General features: G+C 51.0%; 2 protein-coding genes across 2 annotated transcripts; both read right to left on the bottom strand.

The window, feature by feature from the left end:
• Positions 1 to 4,952: 4,952 nt before the first annotated feature.
• Positions 4,953 to 7,840, bottom strand: LOC123056728 (uncharacterized). Its single transcript, XM_044480020.1, has 4 exons — positions 7,819 to 7,840; positions 6,656 to 7,035; positions 5,991 to 6,105; positions 4,953 to 4,981 (listed from the first exon to the last, which is right to left on the bottom strand). The coding sequence occupies exons 1-4, from the start codon at positions 7,838 to 7,840 to the stop codon at positions 4,953 to 4,955; spliced, it is 546 nt and encodes a 181-aa protein (XP_044335955.1).
• Positions 7,841 to 9,661: 1,821 nt separating this feature from the next.
• On the bottom strand, positions 9,662 to 12,000 carry LOC123060127 (uncharacterized). The gene is made up of 3 exons (XM_044482700.1): positions 10,776 to 12,000; positions 10,479 to 10,622; positions 9,662 to 10,380 (listed from the first exon to the last, which is right to left on the bottom strand). Exons 1-3 carry the CDS (start codon positions 11,856 to 11,858, stop codon positions 9,946 to 9,948), a joined length of 1,662 nt encoding a protein of 553 aa, XP_044338635.1. The 5' UTR covers positions 11,859 to 12,000; the 3' UTR covers positions 9,662 to 9,945.
• Positions 12,001 to 12,045: the final 45 nt, after the last annotated feature.

The following is a 12,045-nucleotide window of genomic DNA, read 5'->3' as shown; positions in this document are numbered from 1 at the left end:
GGTGTGATCACTATTACGGGCAATCGGAAGAAAGTGGAAGAATGTTTTCAGAAAGGTTCGAAGATCGCCGACGCTTAGATGGCAGCGGTGGAGTTGTGGGAATACCAGAAGACTGCAGACCCGAGTGATTTGTTGCGAGCCAAGAAGCCCACTACAGAGTCAGCTTTTCAGTCGACTGGTGATACAAAGACAGCTCATATCCACCCGACCGACCCCAGCGCTGCTCCAACTCATATCTCGACAACTCTCGACTCCAAATAGGAAGAAGCGCTCATCCAGTTCCTCCGTGAGAACTGGGACATTTTCGCATGGAAGCCCTCTAACATGCCGGGTGTTCCCAGGGAGCTGGCTAAGCACCGCCTAAGAGTCGACTCAAAAATAAAACATGTCAAGGAACATCTCCGACGGTCCGCCGTCCAGAAGAGAAAGGCCATTGGCGAAGAGGTAGCTTGGCTCTTAGCGGCAGAGTTCATCCGAGAAATCTACCACTCCGAGTGGCTCGCCAATGTTGTCATGGTCCCCAAGAAGGACAAGTCGCTTCGCATGTGCATTGACTTTAAACATATCAATCGGGCCTGCCCGAAAGACCATTTTCCTCTCCCCCGCATCGACCAGATAGTCGACTCGACTGCGGGATGTGAGCGACTGTCTTTTTTAGACCCCTATTCCGGGTACCATCAGATCCGTCTGTATGGACCTGACGAGATCAAAACAGCTTTCATCACTCCATTCGGGTGCTTCTGTTATGTTACCATGCCATTCGGCCTCAAGAATGCCGGAGCCACATTCATGAGGATGATTCAGAAGTGTTTTCTCACCCAAATCAGTTGGAATGTGGAGGCGTACATGGATGATATTGTGGTCAAGTCACGGAAGGGTTCCGACCTGCTGACTGACCTTGCCGAAACCTTTGCCAACCTTAGAAGGTTTGATATCAAGCTTAATCCATCAAAATGCACATTCGGGGTTCCTGGCGGAAAGTTACTCGGTTTTCTCATTTCCGAACGGGGAATCGACACCAATACAGAAAAAGTTGGTACTATACTCTGAATGAAAAGTCCTGTGCGAGTGCACGATGTTCAGAAGCTTACTGGTTGCTTGGCCGCCCTAAGTCGATTCATATCTCGTCTCGGTGAAAAGGCATTACCTCTTTACCGATTGATGAAGAAGTCTGACAAGTTCGAGTGGACTCCTGAAGCTAACGCAGCGTTCGCAGAACTCAAAGCTCTGCTCTCTACCCAGCCGGTGCTTGCTGCCCCAATCAACAAGGAGCCTTTGCTGCTTTACATTGCATCCACAGGACAAGTCGTCAGTACGGTACTCACGGTCGAGCGGGAAGAAGAAGGGAAAACCTTCAAAGTTCAGCGCCCAGTGTATTATATTTCTGAAGTCTTGACCCCATCGAAGCAAAGGTATCCTCATTATCAGAAGCTCGTATATGGGATTTGTATGACCATAAAGAAAGTTGCCCACTACTTCTCTGATCATTCCATTACAGTCGTCAGCGACGCTCCGTTGTCAGAGATCTTGCATAACAGGGACGCAACTGGTCGAGTGGAAAAATGGGCGATTGAACTCCTTCCTCTAGATATCAAGTTTGAGGCAAAGAAAGCTATCAAGTCCCAGGCAATCGCGGATTTCGTCGCCGAGTGGATTGAACAGCAACTGCCGACTCAGGTCCACTCGGAGCATTGGACCATGTTCTTTGATGGTTCCAAGATGATAAATGGTTCCGGAGCCGGAGTGGTGTTGGTCTCTCCCAGAGGAGATAAACTCAGATATGTTCTTCAAATCCACTTTGATTCCTCTAACAACGAGGTAGAATAAGAAGCACTTTTATATGGGTTGCGCATGGCCATTTCACTCGGCGTCCGTCGCCTCATGGTCTATGGCGACTCAGATTTGGTGATCAATCAAGTGATGAAGGAATGGGATGTCAGAAGTCCAGCCATGACTGGTTATTGCAATGCAGTGAGAAAACTGGAGAAGAAATTCGAGGGGTTAGAGCTTCATCACATACCCCGACTGAAAAATCAAGCAGCTGATGATCTGGAAAAAATAGGTTCCAAAAGAGAAGCCATTCCCAGCAATGTGTTTCTGGAACACATCCACACACCATCAGTCCAGGAGGATCCCTTCACTGAAGAGGTCCCGCAGCCAAAAAGTGCCACGGATCCGACTGAAGTCAAAGTACCAGCTGTGGTCGACTTGATCATGGAAGTCTTGGTTATCACTCCCGTCTGGACAGAACCGTACATCGCGTACATCCTAAGGAAAGAACTCCCAGAAGACGAAGAAGAAGCTCGACAGATCGTTTGTCGATCCAAGGCCTTTACAGTCATAAAGGGACAGTTATATAGAGAAAGCGCGGCTGGGGTCGGCCAGAAGTGTATTACACCAGAAGAAGGTCAGATGATCCTTAACGATATCCACTCGGGGACCTGTGGCCATCATGCGTCCTCTCGGACCATTGTGGCTAAAGCATACCGAGCGAGGTTCTACTGGCCAAGAGCCAATGAGATGGCCAAAGAGATAGTCGACAAATGTGAAGGATGTCAGTATTACTCCAACATGCCACACAAGCCCGCGTCGGCCCTGAAAACCATTCCACTCGTCTGGCCCTTCGCTGTTTGGGGGTTGGACATGGTTGGACCACTGAGAACAGGCAGGAGTGGCTTCACTCATGTGCTGGTAGCAGTCGACAAGTTCACCAAATGGATTGAGGCCAAGCCTATCAAGAATCTTGATGCTTGCACCGCTATCAATTTCATCAGAGAGTTGATATTCAGATATGGAGTTCCGCATAGCATCATCACCGACAACAGGTCAAACTTCGATTCCGACAAATTCAGGGCCTTTTGCGCTTCTCAGGGCACTCGGGTCGACTATGCTTCGGTCGCTCACCCTCAGTCGAATGGGCAAGCAGAAAGGGCAAACGGCCTAATTCTCAAAGGACTGAAACCCCGATTGATGCGCGATCTCAAGCACGCAGCAGGTGCATGGGTCGATGAGCTTCCATCAGTCCTTTGGGGATTGAGGACAATCCCGAATCGATTGACCGGAAGAACCCCATTCTTTTTGGTCTATGGAGCCGAGGCAGTCTTACCGAGTGACCTGCTTCACAACGCTCCCAGAGTCGAGCTCTACTCAGAAGATGAAGCAGAACAAGCCCGGCAGGACGCAGTCGACCTCCTAGAAGAAGAAAGAGAAATGGCCTTGATTCGATCGACCATCTATCAGCAAGACTTGCGTCGATTCCATGCCAGAAACGTGAAGAGCCGAGCCTTCCAAGAAGGAGACTTAGTCCTCCGAGTGGATCAGCAGAAACCACACAAGCTCGCTCCTACTTGGGAAGGCCCCTTCATAGTCACCAGAGTCCTCCGCAATGGAGCATACCACCTCTACAATGTCGATCGCCAGATTGATGAGCCACGAGCCTGGAATGCGGAGCTACTCTGCCCCTTTTATACTTAAATTCTCACTCGGATGAGATGTAATAAAAAAACTCCTGAAGTTTATTTATCAAAGACAAGAGCATTATAATTTTCCCAGTGATTATTATTGTTTTTTTGTTTGCGTAAGAAATCCCCCAGTGGGTGACTTAGCTGCGAATCCGTTTCACCTAAGTTTGAAAAAATCCTACCGAGTGGAGAGCAATCCTCCCACTCGGGGGCTTAGCTGCAGTCCTGTACTCGCCTAAGTTCTCTCACTTAGAGACTTAGCTGCAGTCCGACACTCGCCTAAGTTTGAAAAAATCCTACCGAGTGGAGAGCAATCCTCCCACTCGGGGGCTTAGCTGCAGTCTAGTACTCGCCTAAGTTCCCTCACTTAGAGACTTAGCTGCAGTCCGGCACTCGCCTAAGTTTGAAAAAATCCTACCGAGTGGAGAGCAATCCTCCCACTCGGGGGCTTAGCTGCAGTCCAGCACTCGCCTAAGTTCTCTCACTTAGAGACTTAGCTGCAGTCCGGCACTCGCCTAAGTTTGAAAAAATCATACCGAGTGGAGAGCAATCCTCCCACTCGGGGGCTTAGCTGCAGTCCAGCACTCGCCTAAGTTCTCTCACTTAGAGACTTAGCTGTAGTCCGGCACTCGCCTAAGTTTGAAAAAATCCTACTGAGTGGAGAGCAATCCTTCCACTCGGGGGCTTAGCTGCAGTCCAACACTCGCCTAAATTCTCTCACTTAGAGACTTAGCTGCAGTCCGGCACTCGCATAAGTTTGAAAAAATCCTACCGAGTGGAGAGCAATCCTCCCACTCGGGGGCTTAGCTGCAGTCCAGTACTCGCCTAAGTTCTCTCACTTAGAGACTTAGCTGCGGTCCGGCACTCGCCTAAGTTTGAAAAAATCCTACCGAGTGGAGAGCAATCCTCCCACTCGAGGGCTTAGCTGCAGTCCAGCACTCGCCTAAGTTCTCTCACTTAGAGACTTAGCTGCAGTCCGGCACTCACCTAAGTTTGAAAAAATCCTACCGAGTGGAGAGCAATCCTCCCACTCGGGGCTTAGCTGCAGTCCAGCACTTGCCTAAGTTCTCTCACTTAGAGACTTAGCTGCAGTCCGGCACTCGCCTAAGTTTGAAAAAATCCTACCGAGTGGAGAGCAATCCTCCCACTCGGGGGCTTACCTGCAGTCCAATACTCGCCTAAGTACGAAACACATCTCATTCCTCAAGGACGACGAGGGGCAAGATGACTGCCACCTTCTCCTGGGGAGCTTCGCCACAAATACAATGTGCGCTCCGTCCCACTCTGTAGTAACAGGGTGTGGGTCGACCGCCGCCTTCTCCTGGGGAGCTTCACCACAAATACAAGACATAGGTCGACTGCTTCCCTCTGCTTCGGAGCTGCGCTGCGAATGCAAAAGTTGTCTCGAATGAAGAATGGGTTCACTCAGCAGGAGATTCATAAAGATATTCAACGGTAAACCAAGTTCGGGTAAATTCCAAAGGTTCCAAATCATAGATCGAAGTACTCAGACATGCAGCCTGAAAAAGTTTAACGGTTACAAAAACCACTCGGCATTCCGAGGCAAATTTAAGGTGGGACGTAAGAGTTTGTTCACTCCGCGGGAGGAGGGCTGGCAGGCTCGACGAACTCATCCAGGTCGACGCCGTCAGCTATCCGAGTGGCTGCAGCGATGAAAGTCTCCATAAAGGTTCGGAAGTCATGCTTCTGGGTGTTGGCGACCTTGATTGCTGCCAGTTTGTCCTGTCGCACCTCCTTGCAGTGGACACGAACCAAAGACAGAGCCACGTCAGTGCCACACCGAGCAGCAGACTTCTTCCACTCCTGCACTCGGTCGGGGATTTCATTTAGTCGAGTCATCAGGGACTCGATATCATTTTGGAGCACAGCCTCTGGCCAAAGTGCCGGATCAATCCGCGACATGGCGACCTTCAGTCGAGCCAAGTAGTCCACGGCACTGTCGATGCGAGATTCCAGACGGAGCAGATTCATGGCAGTTTCATCTTTCACGGGAGAGTTGATTGGATCCAAACCAGGCTCGATCCTCCCAGTCTCCTCTTCAAAGTTCTGGCAAAACTCTGCATTCACGATCCAACGATAAGTCAATTTTCGTACAACGAGTCGACTCAAAAAAAAAGTCAGTCGGAACAGAATGTGCACCTTCGAGCTTGATGAACAGCTTCTTGGCAAGACTTCTCAGATAACTCTCCAGATCATCCCTCCTGCGAGCAATGCCTCCCATTTTCTCGCCCTGGACGAGATTCTCCTTCTTCCAGCGCGAGCACTCCTTGTTGGAGTCATTCAGAGCGGTCTTCAGCCTGGTATTCTCTTCTTCCAACTGGCCTACCGAAGCCAGCTTCTGTTCGGCCAGAGCGGTCTTGTCGTCAGCCTCCTTACGAGGAGCAGCCAAATCCTGATCCTTCTTCGCCAGAGCTTCTCTCAGTTTTTCTGCAAAGAAATGATGATTGATTCAGAAATAGCAGAAGGGTACCCAAGCCTAAAACTGACTAGTTGACAAACTCGTCTTACCTGCGGCGTCGTCTCCGACATTTTGCAGCTCTATCCTGGCCAGCTCCAAGTAAAGGTTCAGTTGAATCTGCTGCTTCTCCAAGTCAGCAAAGCGAGCTCCAAGATCACAAGATTTCTGAAATCAAAGGGGAGAAGTTATTTTTACAGCAAAAAAACAACAAAGCCAATAAATACTAAGACTACGGTCGACTGCCCGCAGTCCACCATAGTCTCGGGGACTACACCCAGTGGGTGCACTTAGCGTGCCCCCACCGGTTCTGATCCCACTCGACCAGTCCGCTGGAGTCGAGTGGAGGGAGTAAAAAAAAGAAAGAGAGAAAGTAGAACTCAGACCACAATCGACTGCCAGAAGTCGACCGCGGTCTCGGGGACTACACCCAATGGGTGCACTTGGCGTGCCCCCACCGGTTCTGATCCCACTCGACCAGATCGAGTGGAAGAGATAAACTACCAGTTCGGTTTATACATTCGGCAAAATACAAAGACTACAGTCGACTGCCAGCAGTCCACCGTAGTCTCAGGGACTACACCCAGTGGGTGCACTCAGCGTGCCCCCACTAGTCCAAAAATTCAATCGACACACCCAGTGGGTGTACAGATGCAAAGGTTTTCGGAAAGAATCTTCAGGTAGCATATCCTAACAGAACAAGCGGCGACCAACTAACCTGAACGTTGCTCTGGAGAGCCGAGCTGGCATCATAGGCGGCTTGGCTGGCGTCCCGCACCGTCTTCATCTTCTCCATCATAATGCCCGCCTGGCGTATGGCTTCCTTAGCAGCATTCACCTTGTCCTCTGGGACATGATGGGTCGCAAAAACTGAAGGCGGGTCGACAGGGGCCTGAGCAGTCGACGAAGAAGGCAAGGCACTCGACAGTGGCTCAGCGAAGGTAACAAAACCCCGATTGACGTCGCCAGTGTCCTGAACAACTGGTTCCGCCCTCGGCGTCGTCTGTAGCGCCTCGCTTGCAGGAGCTCGCCTATTTTTCCTCGTCGAAGGCCTCTCGGGCTCTTCATCATCATCAGGGAGGTCAATAGCGTTGGGAGCTATGCAAAGTTCAATCGTCAAAGTCACATCACCCAATGGTACGCGTTGCAGTTGAATCGACCAAAATAAAGACAGTATGGCAGGGATCATACCCGGATTAGAAGTGACCGCATCCTCCATCACCTCATCTTCGTCCCTGTAAGCTGAGGTCCCGGAGGTAGCAGGGCTGACAGTTCCAAAGTTCGTCCAGTTAAAACAAGAAAAACAAACAGCACGGAGCGTCGAGTGAATGCAAAGAGAGGCACTCACGCGGAAGCGACGGGGATATCAATCTTGATTTTGGGCAACGCCTTCCGAGTCTTCAGCTCTACAACTCTGGGGTGCTTTGGTGCCTTCTCAGTCGGGGTTGGTGAAGAGATCCGAGGGCGCTTCGAAGACTGACCAGCCGGAGCAGTTGCCTTGTCACGGGCACTCGGCCGTTCTTGGTCAAGCTTGGATCGCCTCTCCCTGCGAGGAGGCGACTCGACTTCTTCTCCACCGCTTGAGTCGTCGCTTCCTCCATCCCCTTCACCATCGGAAGTCCACTCGCCACTTTCGCCGCCACTCGTCTCGCCTTCCAGAGCTTGCTCTTGCTCCCCGTTGGGAATTGAATACATTTCAATAATGGCCTGAAAGAAAGCAGGTAGATCAAAGTCACTCGAAGCAATATAGGCAGCTACGCGAGTGAATTCAGATTACAAGCAAAAACTCAGAATCAGACCTGCTCTGGTGCGTGGGACTGGTCGAATGGAGGGACTCTCCTGGCTCCCCTGGGATTGTCCTTATTCCCGGTAATGCCAGACAGCCAATTCTCCAGTGTGTCATTGTCGACCTCCTCCGGGTGGATCCGAGTGGAGTCTTCAAGACCCGAATACATCCACATCGGATGGTCTCGAGCTTGGAGAGGCTGGATGCGCCGCTGAAGGAAGACCTCCAAGAGATCCATACCAGTGACCCCGTCACAAATAAGCTGGACCACTCAGTCGACCAACACCTTCACGTGCGCCTTCTCCTCCGAGAGCACCTTCAAAGGGGAGGGTTTTTCCACTCGGTCCATGGTAAAGGGAGGGAGGCCAGTCGATTGCCCTGGCGTCGACTGGTCTTTACAGTAAAACCAGGTCGACTGCCATCCACGAACTGAGTCGGGAAGAATCATGGCCGGGAAGGAGCTTTTCCCTCTCATCTGGATGCCAAGACCCCCACACATCTGGATCACTTGGGTCCTCTCGTCACTCGGATTAGCCTTTTTCACTGTCTGGGAGCGACAAGTGAAAATATGCTTGAAGAGACCTCAGTGAGGCCAACAACCCAGGAAGTTCTCACACAAAGAAACGAAAGCGGCAAGATAAACGATTGAGTTGGGGGTAAAATGATGGAGTTGTGCCCCAAAGAAGTTCAGAAACCCTCGGAAGAAGGGGTGAGGGGGCAAGGAAAATCCACGATCAACGTGGGTGGCAAGAAGGACACGCTCACCCTCCCGAGGCTGCGGCTCAGATTCCTTCCCCGGAAGCCACGCCGAGTCATAGGGGATCAGCCCCCCTTCAGCCAAGTCATCGAGATCTTCTTGGGAGATCCTCGAGTGGATCCAGTCGCCCTGGATCCAGCCCCTCGGCAGGCCGGACCGCGAGGAAGATCCGCCCCGGCTGGTCGCCTTCCCCTTCGACCTCGATGTCGCCTTCTTTGCCCGCTCCAGAGCCGCTGTCTTCTCCTTCCCCATTGTCGTCGGCAAGACGCGTACGGTGCGGTGGCGCTGGGGCGAGAGCAAGCGCAGCGTAGGGGCGTGAGGAAGAGAAGACGAAATGAGATGCACTGTTCGGGAGACTCCGGTCCGGCGCTTTATATCAGGCCGCTTCCGAGTGGCTGACGGGTAGGCCCAGGCGGTCATGGGTTATGAAATAACAGAAATGAATTATGTATTGCTCTCTAACCCAAATTCCCTGCACATAGGATTTTCTGTTATACTCCCTCCGTTCGGAATTAGATGACTTGGAGAGAGAGCTAAGCTAGTACAAATTTGTATACAAATGAAGTCAAGTAATTCCAAACGGAGGGAGTAATAAACTGATAATGGCACACCTAAAGTCCATTCTTCTAGGTAGAAAGGACCTTAATTCACAGTTTAAATGAAAGCATGGCACCAAGAATTCAAACCTAGCATTTGAAATCACCAAAAGAACTATTTTATTTTAGCATTTGTTTCCCTCTGAGTTGCTTAAGCTGTTACTTACCTTTGTGCAAGATACCTATTTCATCTTCAGACAGTGCAGTGCATGTGGCATAGTGATAAATTGGACTTAACGGTGCCTAAAAAAATATGGTCCATCATTTCAAAACAAAATGCCAGAGCACATGGTAGAACCAGACTGACCAAGATATATATATGTTTAAGGTAAAATGAAGCCTAGACTTATGTCCCTATTATAAATGTAATTATTTATAAATAAGTGTCACCCAGACCCAGTTGAAGCAACAATCAATAGTAAATTTAGCCCCATATTCCATAAGTGCATGGTAAAATGGATAGGCAGAACAAAAATTAGAAACACCGTAAATAGCTACGGAGGTAATTTGGTGTAAATATGTAAATAAGCAACCAAGCACCATAGAGAATTTGCAAAAACTGAAGCACGATGCCAAAAGGAGCAATTCTTGAGGAACATTCTTAGATAGTAAGCGATGGATAAAACTTTCCCATCAATATCCAGCCATACATTTAGACAAACTCCTGCAATGTAAACTGAATCCTGGAAACAGCATTTCTACTCATTTAACTAACAATAGTCTTCTGCAAGAGAAATGATAGTGCTAAAAAACTTGGGCACTTAATAGTCACTGAAGCCAAGCAAGTAGGATCCTTCCCAAATCCCAGACCAGAGAAAACACATTACCAACAGTCTAAGGCAGTACGTTATAGATGCTTAAACAGAAAACTAATGGGCAGCACATTTGTCTTCGCGGCATTTTGAGACATCGAAAGGATCCTCAATAGAAAAATCAAATCCTCTTAGGTAGCACCACGCTGTACCTTCTTGCTCAAATGGACTCTTGAAGACCATCATCTTGCAGCATCCATTAGCCCATTTTGCAGAAGCCATGAAGATCCTCAGCTTGGCACCCAAATTATCTGACGGCAAATGCCCATGGGTCATCACAATCACCATCTCCTCCAGAACTTGCGCATGCTCGGCAATGTACTTGAGGAAGTCAAGCTCGCTTTTCCTCCCCCGGAACTCACGGAGAACCAACTTCTTGATGTGCCTCTGGATGCATTCAATAGGACCAGCATCCTTCCAGAACTTGAGGTTGATGGCTTTGCTTGTGCCACCAGTTTTAGGTCCCCAGAACTTGAAGTCATCATTCTCGGACTGCAAATTAATAAATCAAATAGAGGCACGTCATGAGTAGCAGTCTCATTTGGTGCAGGCAGACACAAACATGAGTAGTCACTCAGGTCAAATTATACCTGGACATAGAGCGTCTCGATGTTAGGAAAGCATCTGAGGAAACTAGGCAGCATCCTGGCTTCAAAGTGGGTTCCAAGTTTCACTTGAACTCCCAGCATCTGAACGCTTGGGACAGTGGTGTTTGGACTTGCCTTGGTGTTAGCCTGCAAATTAATTAATGATGCATTTTGTGGTAATACTGCTATATATACTACAAATTAAAGGATGGAACTTAGAAATTATTAAAACATGCATGGTGATTCGGAATTAAAGAAGATTCATAGTATAGTTATTAAGAAGAGTATTAAAGCACGGACCATGATGGCTGTGTTGCCAATCTCAAGTTGGTGCATTCCAGGCACCAAGAATCCCAGGAAGCGCAGCTTGGGTGCATGGCCGATCTTGACTTTGGAGGACATGTTGGTGAGATCACGGTCGCCCCAACCCCAAGCTTCCCACAGAAAGAGCCTCTCCAGGCGTGTAGCGCGCACCACATTGATTTCTGGCACGATAGCCATGCACACCTGAACGCTTCGTAGACTGCGGCTGTGGATGCGGAGGCACACTGGCCACCGGGCTCTGGCGATCATGAGCTTCTCCAGGACGGGGCATCTGTCCAGCAGGAAGGCGAGGTCCTCGTCCTTGATGAGGAGGTTGCAGAGGCCAAGCTCCCGGAGGTAGGGGAACGCGGCAGTAGGCGGGAGGTGGGATGTGCTTGTGTCCGGGAAGCACCAGGTGCCGATGTAGAGCTTGGTGAGGGCGGTGCAGTTGAAGAGCTCGGCGGGTATGGGCAGCTGGTCGTCGAACTTGGATGCGAGGTTCACAAAGACGAGTTCTTTGACGCCCTTGGCGGCGAGGAGTTTGAGCCAGAGCTCCAACTTGTCCGGGTGATACAACATGTTGTTGCCGGCGAGGTAGACGAAGGCGAAGGGGCCCGGGTGCGCGGCGAGGACGTGGGACACGTTGTCTGCGAGGGTGCCCATGGCGTCCAGGATGCGAAACAGGCCGGCGTACCAGGAGTCGAGGCCCATCTCGCGGAACTGGGTGGAGCCGCGGCCGCGCCCCACGACGCTGCGGTCGGAGAGGAGGTGCGCGTCGACGAGGACGAGCGGCACCGAGTGCCAGACGCGGCGCCAGCGCTTGGCCAGCGCGGTGGTGCGCGCGGCGTCCTTGGCGGGGAGGCGGGAGACGATGTTGCGGAGGATCCCGACGGGGAGGCGGCTGATGCGGTCGACGCCGTCCCGCGCGGCGGCGGCGGCGGCGGCGCTGGCGAGGGGCGCGGCCGTGGAGACGGTCGGCCTGGGGATGGCCTTGAAGACGTCCACCGTCAGCATTCGCATGTTCTCGTCCATCTTCTTGAACTCGGGGCCAGAGAAAATCATCCCGGCTACGTCCTCCATGGTGAGGCCAAAGGACGGACGCCGGAGGCGGAGGCGGAGGCGGAATTGAGGGCGCGGCGGCGGTGGAGCTGGTGGGAATGGGGAAAGTGGAGTGGAGGCGAGGCGGCTGCTTTGGTCTTTGTGAATGATTGAGCTAGGGTTTTGGTTCCTTCCTTGTCGGCTGGCTTGTGTAGCTGGGCCAAATGTT

This window comes from Triticum aestivum, chromosome 3A, assembly GCF_018294505.1.
Source record: "Triticum aestivum cultivar Chinese Spring chromosome 3A, IWGSC CS RefSeq v2.1, whole genome shotgun sequence".
NCBI classification, from domain to species: domain Eukaryota; kingdom Viridiplantae; phylum Streptophyta; class Magnoliopsida; order Poales; family Poaceae; genus Triticum; species Triticum aestivum.
This window is presented reverse-complemented; position numbering and strand designations above follow the sequence as displayed.